We start from the raw sequence: 22,128 nt of genomic DNA, 5'->3' as shown, positions 1-22,128 counted from the left end.
CTCTTCTATAAAAGAAGACAACTTTTGTTCCATTTATCTTGAGAGTTTTTCAAGTTCTCATAGCTACACTTTGTGATATGTTTTGAAAGACTAGTTCAGTATACTTTTATTTCTTTCTTGTTTTTTCTAGATTTTCTAGAGATTGGCTTCGTCTTATATTTATTTATTTATTTTTTGGTTCATTGATACATTGACCATTTAAAGTCTCAACTCCATTAGTCTCCTTTAATTATTCCACTAAACTCTCCAAATTTTTATTGACACCCTCTCTTTATTATAGAACCTTAGTTAGTTTGTTAGTTTTATTTTTTTGGTATTCTATTTTCTATTTCTTCTTCTATTTCTTCTTTCTCTCTTCTTCTTCTTCTGTTTCTTTTTTATTTCTTCTTTCTCTGGTTATAAATACAACATGTATAGCTTTCTATTCGTGTGTGGAATAAGAAGAAGGATTCTCATTTTCTTGCTTAAGTCTCATTTTCTGCCAGAACTCTATTTCATGGTATCAGAGCAAGAAAATTGAAAAGGGCCACTGCCATGTCCACTTCTTCTATTTCAATGAATAATACAATTGAGGAAAATAATCCATACCACTTGCAGAGTGGTGATTCATCAGGTATAATGTTAGTTTCAAATGTCCTCACTGGGGAGAATTATCATACATGGAGCAGATCCATGATGATGGCCTTGAAGGCAAAAAATAAAATTGGGTTTGTGAATTGTACAATAACTCAACCATCCACAATAGATGCTTCGATTGCTCTATGAGAAAGATGCAATAATATGGTGTCTTCTTGGATCATCAGCTCAGTGTCAAGAGAAATTGGAGCCAACATCATTTGCTTCAGAACAACCAAAGATAAGTGGCAAGATCTCAAGAACAGATTTACACAGGGAAATGGGCCAAGAATTTTCCAACTTCTGAAAGATTTATTAATATTGACTCAAGAAGATATGTCAGTAAGAGATTACTGTACAAAATTCAAGTCTTTATGGGCTAAATTGGCTGATTATAATCAAATTCCCACTTGCTCTTGTGGTGTTTTAAGAACCTGTACTTGTGACGCCATTCGAGAGTTTTTGAAGTATCAAGATAAACAACATGTTATTCAATTCTTGATAAGATTGAATAAAGGTTTTTCTCATGTTAGAGGGCAGATTTTGATGACGGAACCTTTATCAGGAATAAACAAAGTTTTTTCCTTAATGGTTCAAGAAGTGAAACAAAGAGAAATCAACAAAACTAGAGCAATTGATTAGTTGCTATCATGAGTAAAATGCAAGAAGCATTTTTATCAGGCCACAAATTTGTTCGTGGAAATCAACAGCAAAGGAGAGCCAAATTATTTTGCACTCATTGTGGATTGAACAATCATACGGTTGATACAAAATACATGGCTATCCTCCAAGTTTTAAATTCACTTCTCGGCAGAAAGGAAAGTCTCCATCAATTAACCAAGTCACAAGCCAACCTACTGATACAACCTTTGAATCTCATAATGAGTTGCCTTTCTCTCAAGAGGATTGTCAGAAATTGTTAGCCTTAATCCACTCACAATCTAATGATATCATCCATCATCAAGTAGCCAATGTTGTTTCTAATATTCCTTCACAAAACAACACCCAAGGTATGGTTTTTTCAAGTTTTTCTTCAAGTTGTAAAGTGTCTTCATCAATACCTTAGAATCATTGGATTGTAGACACAGGTGCTACATTACATTGTTCATTCCATTGATATTTTTACTTCCATAACAAAATATTTAAATACGACTGTTATACTTCCAAATGAAAATACTGTACTAGTCACTCATCTTGGCACAGTCAAATTATCTGAAAATTTAATCCTCAAATATGTACTTTGCATTCCATCTTTCTCATATAATTTTCTTTCAGTTAGCAAGCTTGTTTCATCTCAGAAATGCATTGTTATTTTCTTACCTGATGTTTGTTTTATTCAGAAATTTACCCCATGGAAGATGATTGGGATTGCTAGGAAATTTGTTGGGTTATACATATTACAACAATCAAGTGTTCATGCTATTGAGTTTTCACCAAAATCAAACATTGTGAATTCTATCACAAATTCTAAAATCTGACATAGTACATTAGGACATCCTTCTATGTCTCAATTGTTTTTTCTTTTAAGAAATGTATTAGATATTAGTTTTTCAGACAAACTTGATGATCATTGTACATTTTGTCCTCTAGCCAAATAGAAAAGGCTTCCTTTTGAGATTCATTCGTATAATAAAAGTTTTTCTTTCAATCTTGTGCATGTTGATATATGGGGGCCTTTTTCTATTCCAACTCATAATGGTTCTAGATATTTTCTTACCTTAGTGGATGATCATTCTAGATTTAACTGGATCTACTTAATGAAAACAAAATTTGAAGTCCAAAATATTTTTATTGCCTTTTACAATCACGTTGAAACACAATTTTAGACAAAAAATAAATGTGTAAGATCAGACAATAGTTTAAAATTCAAAATGACAAATTTTTTCTAAATCAAAAGGAATTTTGCATCAAGTATCATGTGTAGAAACTCCTCAACAAAATTCTATAGTTGAGAGAAAACATCAGCATATATTAAATGTCATTAAAATTTCAATCAAACATACCTTTAATTTTCTAGGGAGAGTGTATACTAGCTGCAACTTATCTTATTAATAAAATTCCATCTTTCATTTTGAATAACAAATTTCCACATGAAATTTTATACAACTCAGTTCCTGCATATAATCATTTAAAAGTTTTTGGGTGTTTATGTTATGCATCAACACTTGCCAAACACATCAAAATTTCCTCCAAGGGCAAGAAGATGTATGTTTATAGGATATCCATTTGGCATAAAGGGCTACAAACTTTATGATTTGGAACAGAAAACATTCTTTGTTTCTAGAGATGTCATTTTTTCAGGAATCAGTATTTCCTTTTGCATCTAGTTTCAATAAGATTTTTGGACATGAAATTTCTTCTCAGTCAAATACCACTTTAGAGAGTTCTTTAGTTATTCCAAAACCAGTTTTAGATTATAGTGAGAATATAATTCATCCTGAACCATTGCACTCAGTAATTTCTCCTCCTATTCCAATTGTTCCACCTAATACATATTTACCTTTACATGATGAAAATCAATTTCCACCCTTGAGAAAATCAACTCGACAACACAGAATGCCTGGTTATCTGCAATCCTATCATTGCAACCTAGCTACTTCTACTTCTCAATCATCTACCAGGGATCCTACTCCTGTTTAAGGTAATAAACATAGTATATCTGATGTCCTTTCTTACTTCAAATTATCTGAATCACATAGAGTTTTTTCTATTGCTATTTCTTTTGATTTTGAACCTTCGTTTTATCACCAAGCTATTCAGCATGCTCATTGGAGAGCTGTTATGTCTGTAGAATTATCTGCTTTAGAAATGAATAAAACTTGGGTTCTTACTACATTGTGTCCTAATAAAACTCCTATAGGTTGTAAGTGGGTATATAAAACTAAATATAACTCTAATGGTTCAATAGAAAGACAGAAGGCTAGACTTGTTGGTTATACTCAAATGGAAGGCTTAGATTATTTGAGACTTTCTCACCTGTTGCAAAGATGGTCATTGTGAGGTGTGTTTTATCACTTGCTGCAATATATGATTGACATATCTTTCATCTAGATGTTAATAATGCATTCTTATATGGGGAATTAGATGAGGAAGTTTTTATGAAGCCTTCTCTAGGTCATCTCAGCAAGGGGGACAAAAGAGTATGTAAATTGCAAACATCTTTATATGGCTTGAAGTAAGCTTCAAGACAATGGAACTCAAAATTCACTTCTGTGTTGTTTACAATGGGCTTCTCATAATCAAAGGTTGATTATTCTTTGTTTACCAAGCAAGAAGGAGGTTCTATGTTGTCTTGTTGCTTTATGTTGATGATATCCTACTTGCTGGTAGTGATACAACTGCTCTTGAGAAGGTTAAAAGTTCTCTAAGTGTCAAGTTCAAGTTGAAGGATTTGGGGCCTTTGAAGTTTTTTCTTGGTTTGGAGATAGCTCGATCACAGAAGGGTATTTCTTTATCTCAAAGAAAATATTGCTTGGAGCTCATTTTAGAGTCTGGTTTACTTGCTACTAAATCAGTTTTATTTTCTATGGATACTCATACAAAGCTATCTAAAGATGATGGTGAATTAGTAGATGATGTTTCTGCTTATAGAAGACTCATTGGTAGATCATTGTACTTGACTCACACCAGACATGACATTACTTTTTCTGTTAATCATCTTATTCAATTCCTAGATAACCCTCGCATGCCTCATTTAGAAGTTGCTATGAGAATTTTGAGATATCTCAAATCTGCTCCTAGACAAGGTTTATTTTTTCCTTATTCATCAAAGGTTCATATTAAAGCTTTTTCAGATTCAAACTGGGTAAGCTGTCTTGATACTCGAAGATCAATAAGTGGCTATTGCATTTTTTTTAGGGATTCTCTTGTATCTTGGAAATCTAAGAAGCAACACAAGATCTCACAATCTTCAGCAGAGGCTGAATATAGATCCATGGCATTCACAGTCTGCGAAATCATCTGGATCAAAGCTTTATTTGTTGACTTGCATCACCAACATCATCAACCAGCTCTCTTATTCTGTGATAACCAAGCAACTCTTCACATAGCAGCCAGTCCAGTCTACCATGAACGTACGAAACATATCGAAATTGACTGCCATTTGGTTCGCGATATTACCACTCTACATGTTCCTTCTGCTCATCAGGTTGCAGATTTAATGACCAAGCCCTTAGGCTCTAAGATTTTTGAAGTTCTTTGATCCAAGATGAATGTGCAAAATATCTACACATCATCTTGAGGGGTACTATTACAAAACCTTAATTAGTTTAGTTAGTTTGTTAGTTTTATTTTTCTGGTATTCTGTTTTCTATTTCCCCTTCTGTTTCTTCTTTCTCTCTTCTTCTTTTGTTTCTTCTTTATTTCCTCTTTCTCTATTTATAAATACAACATGTATAGCTTTGTATTCGTGTGTGGAATAAGAAGAAGGATTCTTATTTTCTTGCTTAAGTCTCATTTTCTTCCAGCACTTTGTTTCACTCTTGACTAAAATTGTCTGATCTTTGATTTGTGAGTTTTAATGATACAGTAATTGGACTTTTTCATTCAAATTATTCTCATTTATAGGTTCACTAGCCCCGCTGATCAAATAATGAAAACCTCGAGATCTCCCCCTTTGCAAAGAAGCCTTCACTCCTTCCCTTTTAAAAGCAGCTTTTATGTGTAACTAACAATTAGACTATGCATAATCTGTTGCTACTTATATTAATTGAGACAAGCTGTAAAGCTAGTGCCTTGAATAATTTATCGCAATAAACAAACTTTTTTTAAAAAATATAATGATTTGGCATAATAAAGACACATTCAAACAAAGCACGCATGTGGGTCTGTGTTTTGCTCTTTTAAATTTATTTTTTTTCTGGTATACATCAACCTCCAATGATTCAATAGTATCTTTTTTTTTTTTTAATGTTTCCATAATTGATTAAACAAACAATCAATCAAAGCCCACTACTTATTTATTCAAACTAACCAAATAATATAAAAACCAAGCCTAAATAAAAAAATGAAACGGGTTTGACTGACAATTAGTTAAAATTGTACACACACTAATTGCTTCAAACCCACTACAAAAGAATTTTAGATAAGTTAATGGTAGAACGTCTGGAAGATGATGATTAATGATATATAGCGTAGGGCATCAAATCTTGCCAGGATCTCCATGGAACTAAATAAAACAACAAAGGAATAAATCAAAACTTCAAAAGTTGCTAGAACCACCATGACATCACGTGTGGCCAGTGGCCACCGTCACATTTGGACATGTTAAAGCATGATGGTCCCCCTTTCAAAGCCAATATATATATAAAAGAAGACATGAACATGACTCACCTAAAGCACCCACCATCGCTATTCGCCACCACTCTCTCATAAAAACTGAAGAATATTTCTAAACATTATTATTAAGAGAGAGAGAGTCGCCGCAGAAATTAATAAAGAAATGAAGAACACAGACCTCGTCCATGTTACCTCGTACCGTGTCAAGATGGGACTGGGCATGGACCGAAGGATTTGTCACGGACGCATGTGCGTCGCCTCGGACTTGGACTTAACAACGAGTTCCCCCATGGTGATGGTGTCGGCTAGCAGCCAGGAGCAAGTGCAGCTCCACCAAACGATGTCTTTTGTTTTTTTGAATGATTCGGAATTTTGAATTGGGACGAGCCCTTCAAACCCATAAGCAAACTTGACTGGACAACTTCATTAAACTTATATGATGATTATAGTTAAAAAAAAAAAAACTTATTTCACTGGTATTTTTAAAATTATGATATTTATGACATTCTATTCATATTTTGTTTGACCATAATAATATATTGTGACGTGTTGAGAATAAAAAAAAAAAATTCATGAAATATCCTATTCTTATCTTCTTCTTTAGCTAAGCTTTATAGATCTTATATTTGGATCAAACTATCTTTATTATTTTGATGGAATTGAATAATAATTTATTTTGTAATATACTGGTTGCGGTGATGCACGATACGTGTATTCCTGAACTTTTGAGTGATAATGATAGCACAATAAATTAATAAATAAATAATTTATAAAATATAATAAATAAATATTTTAAAAAATAATATTATTTTAGGATAGATATGGATGGTCATGGGATGTTTTTAAAATATTTATGGATAGTTATAGCGGCATTTGAAAAAAAATTTGAGATAGTTATAGGGATTTTTTTTCTTGAATATTTAGTTATAAAGACCTTTTGGGATGTTAAAAACAAAAGGAAGGGAGAATACCCTTATGATAGTGGAGAGTTTTTATTTTTGGAAATAATGAGGCCTTTAGACACTCAATTAATCCATCGGGATAATGGATCCACTGCTCTACCCTTCTCTAGTTAAATATCAATATATTATCTTAAATGAAAATTAGTCATAACCCCCAAGACTCAAACCCTAGTTATTTAACCAAGAGAGCCTTAAGTTTACCACCCGAGCCACCCTTGGAAGGCCTAATTGTGGAGATTATTATTACACTATTATTATATTTAACATAATAATATTATTATTGTGTAATAATAATTTAATATAATAGTTCATATTCAAACATTATATTATTATATATCACCTCAATTATTTTTATTAAATGATTATGTGTCAAATTTTTTTTTCAAATTTTTGGATATGAATTTAATTAAGCATGCATACTTAATAACTTTTATGTTGAAAATGTAATTTTTTTCGTATATATTAATTACATTAAGAGGATAATGATTATTTTCTTAAAATGTCTATTAGGATTTTCATTTTGAATCAAACATTGACATAAAAATCCTGGGTATATTTTAAAAATTTTTACAATGTGAATTTAATAAAAATATTTTCATGAATCTTATTCCCAAGAGTGAGATTCTTGGAAATGTTATTTTATAGAAGTTTTTTTAAGCCGCAAACTACATGCCTTCTAAGAAATTTTCAGCATGATTAAAATTTGGACTTAAATTTTTGAGGTCTTGTGTTTGGATTTTAAAAGTAGTGAGAGTGGATATAAGATAATAGATCGATTATTTTTTATTGTGTAACTAAACTTAATATGAGTTTCTAATTAATGGAAACAATTAGACAAAGACAAATATTTTACAAATTTAACATAAGTTTAGTTTAGTAGTATAAAATACTTTTGGAAGTTACAGACATTTGTTTTAATTGTTTGATAATTATTGGCAATTAGTAAATATTAAATTATACTTTCTCTTAAGTGTTTGGTAATGATCTAAATATGTGTTTGGGTAGGTGCCAAAGGTTAATAACATAAAAAATAATAAATTATTGGTTAAAATTCAAAATTATAACTATTTTAAGCTACAATCTTTAAGTAGAAAAGTCTCAGCAATAAGTAATTACTAATCATAGTTTCCACACAAAAATTGACTCTTAATTGAGCACCCGTACATTTCTTTATCAATGTTATTTGTCTTTTTGACAACTAGGTGTTAAGCTTTTTATTATCCTGACATCGAGCTATTTTTCCGCAGGACCCCCCTTTACAAATATGTATCCAAAATGTGAAATACTTTTTAAAATTCCAATCAAATTATTACTCAAGACTTACGTGTGAAACACAAAGAATAACATATTGAATTTGAGATCCAATGTTTATAAAGCTATCGAGAATTTTCTTTCTTTATTTACTAAACTTTAACAACACCTCATACTATATGTTGAGTTATAATTTGAGTTTGACCGAAAAAAAAAAAAAAAAAAAAGAGCTTAAAAAGAGTCCTACAATAAAGAATATCTACACATTGAATTGATTTCTTAAATTTCAACATTATCTTTCTTTGTTTTTGTTTAAAAAAAAAGAAGTGCCAGAAATATATATTTATAATAAACCAAACAAACAAATATCACATCACTCCATCTCAATTCCCAAAAAATAAAAATAAAAAATCAACCAAACAAATATCACATCACTAGAAACCAAGTTTCGAAAATATATTTTTATAATAAATAATCATCTGTGAAATACGCTGAAATTAAATTTATCTATAATATGATTTTTTCTGTAAAGAAGATGCTAGAAAATGCGACTATTTGTGCTTTATGTTTCTAAATTCACTATTTTTAGGAGATGTTAGAGAGTTGAAAAGATAATAAAAAATTACAAAATGATGTTTTAAATTTAAAATTTAATAAGTATTTTATTGTAATTTATAATTTATAAATGTTATCATTATAAGATAGGTAGTAAAATTTAAAATATTTTTAAGAGAATGAGGAAAAAATTTTAATTGAAAAATTGTACTTCTTTGTCCAAGGAGTTGTTTGGTATTACTATCAATAGTAATCAAAATAAAAATAAAAAACAGAAATAGAAATAAAAAATAAAAAATATGTTTAATTGATATTTTTAAAATAAAAAAAATAATTAAATAAAATATTCATTTTTCCTTGAATCAAATAACAATTAAAAAATGTATGTATTGTTTATGATATGACTCTTATACTTCATGGGTTTATAAACAAAGGGAGGAAAAACATGGTGATGTTCTTGTGTAGAGCAATCATCAGGACTTGTCGACTAGTTCCCTGTCCTCTCGCCGTCGACGGAGATCCGAGATTAAGAAAACTCAGAAGTTTCCTAAGTAACAATCGAGAGCAGAAAATGGGCTCGTCGACGAGTGGACAGACTATCCGATTAGTGGTCCTTTTTTTGTCGCGTTGATGATCCCTTTTCTCATCGACAATAGTTTCTAATGCTTCGATTAGTTTTTTTGAATTTTTTGATTTGAACGTTGGGGTGGTTGGTACTTGGAGGGAAACCCGTGTGAAGGTTATTGTTATGACTCGAAAAAATTGTACTCAAAATTCTCTTCTACCATCTTGTCACGCCCCTCACCCGGAAAGGGTCCTGAGGGTTATTGTCCTCCCCAAACTAGCAATGGGACCTTAGGGTGTGAATGTAGTAAACCTAACCTTCCCTGTATCATACAAACAACGACTTGATACTATAATGAATGGGTCGACTCCTGTGGGGTTCCCGACATCCTATAACACATTCAATTCACATACACGACGATATATCAGCGAAAACCGTTCATCTCCATAATACATGTTCCATACCAAGTCTATCTCCATATTACAAAACATAACCCGGTGCCAGCAATACCTAAAACGACAACCCTGTTATAGTCCAAGTACTTACACAAGTACCTTACATAGTAAACCAACCACCACGCTCCCAACACTAGAACGCTAGTTCCGATTATTCGAAGGACTTGAAAATATGTACGTACGATAGGGGTGAGACACATCTCAGAAAGACAGAATCAGGTTATATCGGTGTGTGGCATATGAGTGTTATCATGACATAAAACATACACAGTTCAGTTCTAGTATTTTCACAAAACAATTCCAATATAGTTCTCAACACACACATGATCAATCAACCCAGTGTCATCACACTCTTCGGCATGAAGCCGACTCGCATTACATGGTGTTTTATATTAATGCGAATCTGATTTAAAAAATAACCGATATAAACATAATCCCTTTACCTTTCCCCAAAAATCCAAACATGAACTCTATGACCCCTAAAGAGCGAACAAAGTTCCCAAAACCTATAAATCACAGTACGATAATTACTTACAATCTTACTCTCTACAGATCTACCGAAACGGAAATGAAAACTGAGCCTTACCTCGATTTTTGGGTCAAAACCCGAAGACCTCAAAATAAAAAATCTATTCCACAGAACACGTAGAGATTCATTCCCTAATCCTTGCAGTAATGTCGGATTGTCGATTCTAATGACGGACGGCAAAGAAATCTAGAGAGAGAAAGTGTGTGTGGAGCTTCGAGTTCTAGAGAGAGAGAGAGAGAGAGAGAGAGAGAGAGAGAGAGAGCATTTTGATATCTTAGCCAAGAAGCAAAGGAAATGGATATTTATAGAGCCTTTGACCCGCCCAACCTCGTCGACGAGGCGGCGTCTTCGTCGACAAGCCAATGAAGGTCGACGAGCCTGAGATTTTAGGATTTCCCAAAATCTCTCGTTTTCTCCTCGTCGATGAACCTTTGCATTTCTTCGCCGAACAATAGAAGGGTCTTCGTCGAAGAAAACACTGGCTTCATCGACGAAGCCTACTCAATTTGTTGTTTTACCATTTTCTTATTTATTTAATTCATATATCACGAGTCGAGTTCTTATAGTTATATTAAATAAATCTCTGACGCCAAATTAATATACAGCGGAAGATCTCCATAACAATTACCAGAGTACTAAAAACCATCATTTATTATAATAAAAGTCCTAGTATCATAATAAAGTTCTAAACTCATCAAAAACATAAATAAAATAGTAATAATAATTCTAACCAAGGACCTTCTACCCCACCAACGCTTCTATTGCACACTCTGATTACTGTTATACTCCTCATAGCATCTTAAAAAATAATTGATTATGATGGGGTGAGACACCTCTCAGTAAGAAAGAATACATTATTATTAATGTGTGGTAACATGAGTTTTAATGTATCATAACACATTCATTAAATAATTAATTTAATTGAAAAATCATGAAAAATGTACTCATAACTATATATATATATATATATATATATATATATATATATGAGACACCTCTCAGTTAAGAGATACATTATTATATCATGTGTTGGTAACATGAGTTTTAATGTATCATAACACATTCATTAAATAATTAATTTAATTGAAAAATCATGAAAAATGTACTCATAACTATATATATACATATTTGAAACCATATATTTTTCTCAAAATAATGCTCGTGCTCAATAAGTTTCTTTGTGTATGAATTACAATGTCTATTAATGTAGAATTATCATGTTTGTAATGAGGAATCAACTTGAGTGGACATTCTTATATCACCATCATGTAATAACCCCACATGACTGGGCTGTGCAGCCTGAAAGCGGGACTTAATGGCTGGCCTACTAGGCTAAGTCAAATTGTACGCGTCTGTAGTACGATTGACCTACCGCAGCCTAGTCCGGACCCAGGGGCTATCTACATCTTTCCGCCAGCCCATCGATTCCATACCCAAACCACTTCTCCCTAGTAGTATTCGGTTGCCACTCATTCACCAGCAATGACGTACCGTGCTCTCTGTACATCAGTGCCGTCCATCAGGGTTCTCAATTTCTACATCTCAGTTATAAAACGGTTATTTCTATCATTTCATTCCCGATATACATACTGTATCACATATCTTAGTATAAAAAATTTCATAGCTCTGTATTGCGCCGTATAAAACGTTTCATCCACATATTCTTAATTATTAAAATCATATTTTATCATTTCACAATATCTGCCATATTTTCAATATTTCCCATAAACCAGTATAAATCACATTTTATCATAAAATATTCCCACATGTTTATTGTACAGTAACAAAACCATTTCTCACGTCACACAAATTTTAAGTAATATTTTATAATATAATAATTGCCCAGAAAAATATAAATATCTGTCTGTATATACATTGTAATTCATAATTCTGTAAAATCTGATGAAACATATTTCTGCATAACTACTGTAAATAATAGTAATCTGAAAACTGTAGGATTTCTGTACTGATCTGATATTGTCTTATGCCATACAACTAAATAAATAAATATTCCATATTCTGAAGACTGTATCTTCTAATATATGAATAATTTGCGTACTGGATAATAATCTGGAAAAATATATAATTTACTGATAAACATTCCAAAATTTCTAGCACAGCATATTTTCCTTACTTATCTGACTGGGAGGTTTGCCTCTAATTCAATCCTCACGCCCTCGGCGTACCAACCTCAAAATCTTGTAATTATATATATACAAATTTCCCAGTAAAACACTAAATTTCCCAGAAAATCGTCATACTCACATTTCCTAAATCTACCTATTTGTAATTTCCTAAATTATAATTTACTTGGGTTCCTGGAAAAATAACCGCTGAGGTCCTCAACCCATGCCTGCAGAGTCCCAAAAACACTCTAATCCTGAAATCATAACACCCTAATTTTACTCCACAAAATACTAGTATATTCTCATACAACACAAAATCTGGGCACAGATAAACCTGGTAATACTGGAAATACCAAAATAATCTACTTACCCTGAAATTGGGATGATGCCTAAACTTCTCAAATCAACATTCTACTCCGATTAGGTTGTAGAGAATCTCCCCAGGAACACCGTGGTAGCTTCTGATAGTCAAACTAGGGAGAAACGAAGCTGGAAATCTAGAGAGAAGGAGCAAGCACTGAATTCTAGTGAGAGAAAGGGGAAGAAGACGAATTTTTTGCTGAAAAAGTGAATTTTTTGCTATATATAGATGGTTGGCCATGCGGCTTGTCGACGAACCACGTTGTCTCCTTGACGAGACCAAGAAAGAGGTTCGTCTACGAACACATAACCCTCGTCGACGAATCTCAGGCCTTGAAATTAGCCCTCTCGGTAAATTCTCATTGACGAGACACATGTCCCTCTCGACATGCCCAAGAAGAATGCTTGTCGACGAACGCTCTGCACTTCGTCGACGAGACCTTGCTGAGTCCCCCCTTTGAAATTTCCTTTTCTTTCTTTCCTTTTATTATTTAATTGCAATAATTCTTTGGGTCTCTACATTTGTCGTTCAGGATTTCTTCTTCGACAATGCCTGAACTTCATTGATGAAACACAGAAGGGCGTTCGTCGACAAAAACAGGGGATTTGTTGGCGAAGCCTATTGTTCTGCCCTCTTTAAATTCCTTTACTTATTTTCTTATATATATCTTTTATTTTATGGGTTCGGGTTTCTATAGTGGTGAATAAGTTTCTCTCTAATCCAGGAAGACATCATTGGGAAGCCGTCAACTAGATTTTCAAATACTTACGGGGTACATTGGGATATGACATCATGTTCAGAAAGCAGCATGGTTGTCCTTCAATTATAGGGTTTGTTAATGCTGATTATGTTGGAGATATGGATGACAGAAGGTATACAACGGGTTATGTCTTTACCCTTGTAGGAGGACCTATATGTTGGAGATGCATGGTTTAATCTCTGGTAGGGTTGTCTACAGCTGAGGCGGAATATATGGCAGTTGCTGAAACTGCAAAGGAAGCCTTATGACTTATCGATTTAGTCAAAAAGCTGGGATTGTAGCAAGATGGAGTGGTGCTGCAATGTGATAGTTAGAGTGCCATTTACGTGGTGAAGAATCAGGTATACCATGCTAAAACTAAACATATTGATGTGAGGTTCCACAGAGTTCGAGAGTTGATTACTTCATATGAACATGTGTTGGAGAAGGTTCACACTTCTAAAAATGCAGCTGATATGTTGACAAAATCGATTACTTCTAAGAAGTTTAAGCATTACTTGGACTTACTCCATGTCTCCAATTGATATAAGAGAGACAAACCCAACGGAGTGGTTCAAGTTCAAGGTGGAGCAGTTAGACATGTTTTTCGGGATTCTCCTAAGGGGCGTATAATTGCCAAGGTGGAGATTGTTGCTTATAGTATGACTCTTATACTTCATGGGTTTATCAACAAAGGGAGGAAAAACATGTGGATGGTTCTTGGTGCAGAGTAGCAGCAGGGACTCGTCGACGAATCCCCTGTCCTCGTTGACGAGGAGATCTAGAGAGCAAGAAAAACTTAGAGTTTCTGAGATATCGAAAGCAGAAAAATGGGTTTGTCGACAAGTGGACAAACTAGTCGACGAGTGTCCTTTGTCTCGTCGATGAATCCTCTGTTCTCGTCAATGAGTAGTTCTGGGCTGCGAGCAGTTTTTTGAATTTTGAATTTGAACATTGGGGTGGTTGGGTAATTGGAGGAAAAACTCCGAGGGATTGTTATATACGTTATTCTGGGCGTGTATTGACAGAGAGAGTGATCATTTGTGAAGTGTATTGTGTATTATGATATTTTCTTAGTGAAATTCTTGTGTCATTACTTTTGTGGATGTAGGCTTTGCCGAACCACGTAAATCTTATTGTCGTGCTTGTTATTTCTTGTTTACTAGTTGTGATTGATTTTCTTGTTGCGTTTTTATTTAGTTGTACATCCTTTATCCGATCCTTATTTACAACATCATGATTAAAATAAAAAAAAAAAAGTACAAAATAATACAAATTAAAAGTACTATCATAAATATAAGAATTTTTATAATTATTTTATTTAATTATTATATTTCAAAATTCACGAACACTTTTATTGTATGTGATAATTGAAAATTAGTAAAAGTATTTTGTGATATTATTTTTTAATATTTAAAATTATATAAATATTTTATTTTTAATTATATTAGTTTGATTATTTTAATTTAATTTTAATTAGGAAGAATGTATAAAATAAATGACTTAATAAAAATAGTTAACTTTGAATATTAAAATATTCAATCGACAGATTGTCAAAATAACTGAAAATAATAAAGTTAAATTTTAAAATTTTGACGAACATTTAAAAATAAATAATAAAAAAATAAGTAATGTAAATAATAAATTTTATAATTTATATTTTCATTGTAAATAAACTAATTGAAAATTAAAAATAAAAACGTTACCAAACAGACTCTAATTAAGGGCGGCACCTCCTAACTTTATTATAAAATCCCTTATTTATGGCAGAAGAATACCGTGATTCAAATCTTGAGACTTTGGGACAAAAAAATCAAACTCTAAGACCCTAGAACTAACTTAACCAACATAATCAAAACCAATAAACCAATGATCAGCAATCGAACAAAAAACTAAGAACTAAACAACTATAAGTGGAAAACAAACAAAATTCCGAAAGATAACACAAAACATCACGAGCACAAATAAGGAAATCCCAACAAATTCAATCAAATCATTCCCCTGATTTGCTGTGGAAGATCTTCCTGACAACTATATGATCGAAAAATACCAAATTCACCCTATTTGGCAAAGAAATCTGTACTTTTATTTGTCTCCCTGTAAACATGTTCCACTTTGAACTGTATGCCTCTCAATGTTAGCATAAGCTCTTCCCACAATTCCCATAAGTTCCAAACTGAGTACTTCCCAGAATTTTTCCATTGAACCAACAAAGCAGAGTCACATGCAATTTTTACTTGATCAAATCTGAGATCTTTACACAGATTAATCCCTAAAATGGTTGCCTTCAGTTCAGCCATGTTATTTGTTCCATAACTCAATAATGAGGAAAAACTGCTTTAAATAAACCTTTTTCATCTCTTGTCATGCCTCCACTACCGCAATTACCTGGGTTACCTCTACAGCTCCCATCCACATTCAACTTAACCCAACCTATCCCAAGTTTGCACCATCTGACTACACGAGGAAGATGAACCCTCACATTTTTTTACTTGAATATCCAAATCACGAAGGACTGGAATATCTGTGTAAGAAGCAGGTGCACATTTATTTAATTTGTCCAAAATGGATCTCAGCCAATATTTAATATCAAGCCACACAGTTCTCACCAAATCATAAATTGATTCCATCCTGGCTCTACATCGACGAGTCTAGAGTCTCCAAATGATGAGACTAGGTATGAGACCTACTAAAATGCCTAATTGTGAGGCCCATCTTGCACAACTAAACCAGACATTAACTTTGCCTTTCAATGTACTCGTTGCCATACAACTAACACCCAATGCCACTGCTGCTTGTTTCCAAACCTCCTGAGCAAAAGATCTAGTGCAAAACACATGGTCTAGAGATTCAATCTTGGCATTTGAACAACAATCACATCGAGAGGCCATCTGAACACTTATTTCTTTAATACGAGTATCAACCGGAAGACAAGCGAACCAAGACTTCCACATACAAATTGACACCCTTTTTGGCAACATAGGATGCCAGATCCATTTTGCAACTGAGAATTCCTCTTTACGCTCCCTTATAATTTCCCAAGCACTTGCCTTGGTGAATTTTCCATCTGTTGAAGGTTTCCAAATTACTATATCTGGACCCTCCTTGCAAGAAATAGTAGAGTTCATTACTTCCTCAGCTTGATCTTCACCCAACAGATCCACTAATAAATCAACATTCCACTCATCTCTATCCCAATAATCTCGTGTTCGTAGCTTATGGTTATTGATTTCCTGAACCTTAGCACAAAGGGGACCGAAGTCTAACCATCGATCAAACTAGAAAGAAGCTGACCCTTCTTTAATTTGAACACGGACATGCTCTAAAACTTCAGGAATCACATGAACAAACAATCTCCAAAATCTGGTTCCTTTATCTAGTTTCATTTCTCTCAAGTGGTGTTTCTTATACAAATACTTGGCTTTAAAGAATTGAGTCCACAGATTATCCATAGTTAACAATCTCCACACAAACTTCATATACAATGATTTTTTTACCTCCCCCAAATCCTTAATACCCAAACCACCCTCACAAACAAGCTTACATGTATTCGATTAGGAACACCAATTCCTTTTCTTACTACACTCCAAAAAAAATTCGATAACATAGATTTTATCTTTGTGAAGAAAGTATTAGGAATGTCCAATATCGCCAATTAATGAACCGCCATTGATGATAATACATGCTTAATTAAAATTAGGCGGCCCCCTTGAGATAAAAGCTTAAATTTCCAAGCCGCTATCTTTTTCCTCAATTTCTCAATTAAGGGCTCTAAAATACGGGTCGTAAGATGACCCGATACCAAAGGAATACCCAATTATGTAGCAGGGAAATCTCCTTCCGCAAAGCCAGTCGTCCTTAACAAAGATCTCTTCCGAGCATAAGAAATTCTCTTTGACAAAAAAATACTTGACTTTTCTTTATTTATCAATTGACTAGACCAATCCTCATATTTCTTCAGTCTTAATAAGCATTCGAATGGAACTTCTCTTACCATTGGAAAAAATAAGAATGTCATCCGCATAGAGAAGGTGAGATACCAAAGGTGCCCCACGAGGATGATAGTAAGCCCCTATCTTATTCTCTATAAAATTTTTCTTGAGAAGCCGAGAGAGAACTTCCTATAAAATAATAAATAGATAAGGAGATAGAGGATCTCCTTGGCAAAGCCCTTGAGAAGGTTTAAAGAAACCTTTATAAGTGTCATTCATCATAATGGAGAACCAAGGAGAGGAAACACATTTCGCCACTAAACCACATAATCTTCGTGAGAATCCAAAGTTTTTCAGAACCAAGTTTAAAAAATCCCAATCGACCCTATCATATGCCTTAGCCATGTCCATTTGATCATTACATTTCCACAATTAGATTTCTTATACAGAGAATGAACCATTTCTTGAGTCAAAGAAATATTTTCAAATATACTTCTACCAGGAATGAAAGCTCTCTATTCTGGAGAAATCAATGCAGACAATAAACCTGTCATCCTTGCAACAATAATTTTTGAAAAATTTTTGTAGATAACACTACAAAGACTAATAGGCCTAAACTTGTCAAAACCCTGAGGGTTCTGAACTTTTGGGATTAGAACAATGTAAGATGTCGAATAAAATCTAGGAAAATGAGACCCTGCAAAAAAATCTATAGCTGCATCGATCACGTCTTCTTTTATAATATCCCAGCAATGATGGAAAAAAGCCGAACCAAAACCATCCGGACCTGAGCTACTATTTCTCGGGATAGAAAGAATAGCGTCCCTTACCTCCACCTCGGACGGATCAGGAAAAGATCAATATTCTCCTCTTCAGAAACCATATGAGATATTATATCAATAAGGTTAGCTGTTCGACTGGGGCCTACACCTATTAAGAAAGTTCGAAAATACCTTACTGCATCCTCATGAACAACCTCTATAGAATCCAACACTTCTCCATTCGGAAGTTTCAATGAACGAATCATAGTCTTCTTCCTCCTTTGGTTCACAAATGCATGAAAGAACTTTGTATTGTTATCCCCCGCCTCCAACCATTTCTTTTTGGCTAACTAAGAAATACGAATCTCCTCCCTCTTTTCCCATGCTTCCAAATTGAGTTTAGTAAGGAAAAAATCTTCCTCCATTTCTGGCGAATATCCTTCCTGAAGTTGAGCCTCTAGAACCTCCATACTTTCCTCCAAATTTTTAATGTTCTGTTGTACATGTCCAAAAACCTGTTTGTTCCAATTTCAAATTGCAACTTTCGTATGTTTCAATTTACCAGCAAGTCTAACTATACCCGAGCCATGAGACTCCTCCCTCCAGGATTTTTCACGCAAGACTTAAAAGACTGGTGCAAGTTCCACATATTCTGATACTTGAAGGGAGAAGGACCATACCGATGCAAATTTCTATGAAGTCGAATAATCAATGGGTTATGATATGAAGTCCTCCTCTTTCCATACTCAAAATAAATATTTGGAAAAACTTGGAGAAGATTCAAATTATAGAGCACCCTATCCAATTTTGGCCAACTCCGAGAATTCCCACTGTGACCATTACACCAAAACATGTTACTGCCAATACCAACCAAATCCATAAGACCACAGTTGTCCAAGCAAGTATTAAATTCCTCCATAGCCGATAACGGCCTCATATGACCACCAATACATTCTGAATCTGAACAGATGATATTAAAATCTCCCGCCACTAACCAAGGGAAATTATCCCTCTTTACAAACTCCAAATCATTCCAAAGTTCCCGGCGATCTGTTTAACGACATTTAGCATAAACAAATGAAACCAAGAAAATCTGGTCCACAGAACAAAAAAAACCCGAAATAACTTGAGTAGACATATGTTGTAACTCAAAATGCACTTCCTCTTCCCAAAACATCCAAATTTTACCCCCCCCCAACTGAAGCATTTGCACAAAAATTTGAAAAATTTAAAAAGTCAGCCTATTGTGACATCAGACTTTCATCAGAAAATGGCTATGAAAGAACCAAAATAGAAGGCGAAAATGTCCTCATTAACTTATGTAAACAATTTTTTGAAATGCCTAAACCCCGTAGGTTCCACACTAGAATTGTATTAATCATAAATCAAGTTTCTTTGGACGGGTAATAAATAAAAAATAATAAATAAAATAGTTAATCCAAACCCATGGGTAACGAGAACACCTGTCATACACAACGGAACCTAGGCAGCAGTAAATGTAAATCATCATTCTCATAACCACAAAATATATAATACCAGAGTTAACTATATTCCAAAACACTGTATTTATATTCAATCTCCTAAAAATACAAAAATATCACTAGGATCCCACACCAAAAGTCTTCTGACCCTAGTTCAAACTTACCCTCCTAACAAGGTAGCACAATAGACTCAACGGCAGCCACAGTCCACCGGTCTTTCTAGGTTTCCTGAAAATTTTTTAAGTTTGAGGGTAAGACACTTCTCGGTAAGGGAAAATAAACTAAATGTAGCTGTGTGACAATAAGAATATTTAGTGCTATAATACATATACAGTACATTTCATGAGTTGAAAAACATTCATCATAACATACTGAATAATCGTATACTTTCATAGTTTCTAATAATTCATACTGATCATGAAATATCTGATATAACTGTAATACTGAAAATTTACCCAGGATGTATAGCTAGCTTATGTCATGTATTACCTCTCATGATGGGTTGTGTAGCCCTAAGGCGGGACCCGACAATGGCTGGTTTACCACTGCCGAATAAAAAATGTCTGTAAGTACGATGAGCCTGCCACACCCTGGTCCAGACTGCTAGGTGGACGTCTACAACTCTACACTGAAAGTCACATCGACTATCCATCTCCCACCCCCTTGTGGGGTGGTTAGCACAAGTCTGAACATAGATATCTGATCTGTATAGCAACGGTATTGTGCCCCTGTAACTGAACTGCATCTAGGTTCTAATAATACATAATACATGATAATATACAGTTTAACGTAAATAGATTGATAGTATGATCTGTAACAACATAAAAACATACGACCTCGAATCGTTTACTTTTACATCTATGGCCTTGCGCCAAAATTATACATATGGCCTTGCGCCGAAATCATATATCATACATGGCCTTGCACCGTCTATCAATCACGGCCTTGCGCCGAACATTTCATAAATATCGTTTTGAATAAATAATTCATTTATCATTTATTTGAAATCATAATGTACTGCATTATCTCATAATCTATAAAAACATGCTTTATTCGTAAAATTTCCGTAACATAATACTTTTCAGGTAAAATAATATTCATGCCATACAATGCTGAATAAACCGTACATTCCATTCTAAAAATCATATTTCTTGGCATATCACTCTAATATATATACTTTTTAATATAATAACAGTATTTTTCCAAACATACATTATTATCAATCACTTCATATATATTATACATGCTTCCTGAAAATAAATTTGTTTATAAATAATAATAATATAGTTTGCATGAAAAATAACTGCTTTAGTTTATTCCCCTACCTGACACTAAGAAGAAATCCTCCTAAAAATCCACTCGTCCTACACCCGCAGGGTTCCCCGTTCAACACCCTGAATCCAACAATTCTCAAAACAAAACTTTGGAATTTTTTTGTGAATAACATTTCATATAACTACGGTAAGACCAAATTTTGCATAAAAAGCCTTACCTTAACTCAGGGATGAATTTCAACTCAGTCCCACCAACGATCCGTTCCGGTAGATTTGAAGAGAACTTCCCAGGAGCATCGTGGTGGCCTCAGATCGTCGATCTGGCGAACAACGGAGCCGAAATCGAAGAGAGAGGAGAGAGAAACAGTAGGGAGGAGAGAGAGTGAGGTTTTTATGATTTTTCTACGTAAAAATCTAAGGTTTGGGCTATTTATACTATGGGCTTTGTCGACAAGCCATGTCACCTCGTCAACGAGGTCAAGAGGCAATTCGTCGACGAACTCTCCCCTTCGTTGACGAAATTCAGAGTCGCCCAAAACATCTCTTAGTATCTTCTCATCAATGAGACGCACCCTCGTTAACGTGCCCAAGTGCAACGTCATCGACGAACACTTCGCCTGCTGCCTCCTTCTGTTTCTGCTTCCCATTTCCCTTTCTCTTATTATTTAAATACCATTATTCTTCAAGTCATTACAACATGGATCTATCAATTCTCTCTGAACTTCCTTATAGAGACCCAAAATCGAAATAAGCTGGGTTTGTCGACGAAGGAGTCACGTTCGTCGACGAGCTGTGTAGCGGATTCGTTGACGAAGACTCCACCTCGTCGACGAGTTGGACTTGGTCAAAGGCCCTATAAATATCCATTTTGGTTGCTTAGAAGTTAAGTTTCTTCCCTAAGGCTCTCTCTCTCTCTCTCTACCAACGAAATTTCTCTCTCTCTCTCTCTCTCTCTCTCTCTCTCTAAGAATCTTCGCCATTCGATGCCCATTTCTAAAAATAGAAGTTCCTGTGCGGATTAGAGGAGGAAGTTCTACAACTTTAGCAGATCAGATCGTTATTTTGAGGATTTTTGGGTTTTCCCAAAAATCGGGGTAAGGATTTGATTTCAATTTTGATTGAATATTTGGATAGTAGTCGAAATTATAGTAAAATTATATTTTGTGGTTTTTAGGTTTTAAGGATCCCGGGTTGTCAGTTTGGATAGTTTCGTATGAAGTTTCGTTTCGAGGTTAAGGTAAGGGG

General features: G+C 34.0%; 1 protein-coding gene across 1 annotated transcript; it reads left to right on the top strand.

Moving 5' to 3' along the window:
• The first annotated feature begins 534 nt into the window (after nucleotides 1-534).
• On the top strand, nucleotides 535-4,816 carry LOC131166491 (uncharacterized mitochondrial protein AtMg00810-like). Its single transcript, XM_058125093.1, has 2 exons — nucleotides 535-613; nucleotides 3,885-4,816. The coding sequence occupies exons 1-2, from the start codon at nucleotides 535-537 to the stop codon at nucleotides 4,814-4,816; spliced, it is 1,011 nt and encodes a 336-aa protein (XP_057981076.1).
• The last annotated feature ends 17,312 nt before the right edge of the window (nucleotides 4,817-22,128 follow it).

Source organism: Malania oleifera, chromosome 10 (assembly GCF_029873635.1).
Source record: "Malania oleifera isolate guangnan ecotype guangnan chromosome 10, ASM2987363v1, whole genome shotgun sequence".
Taxonomy (NCBI): domain Eukaryota; kingdom Viridiplantae; phylum Streptophyta; class Magnoliopsida; order Santalales; family Ximeniaceae; genus Malania; species Malania oleifera.
This window is presented reverse-complemented; position numbering and strand designations above follow the sequence as displayed.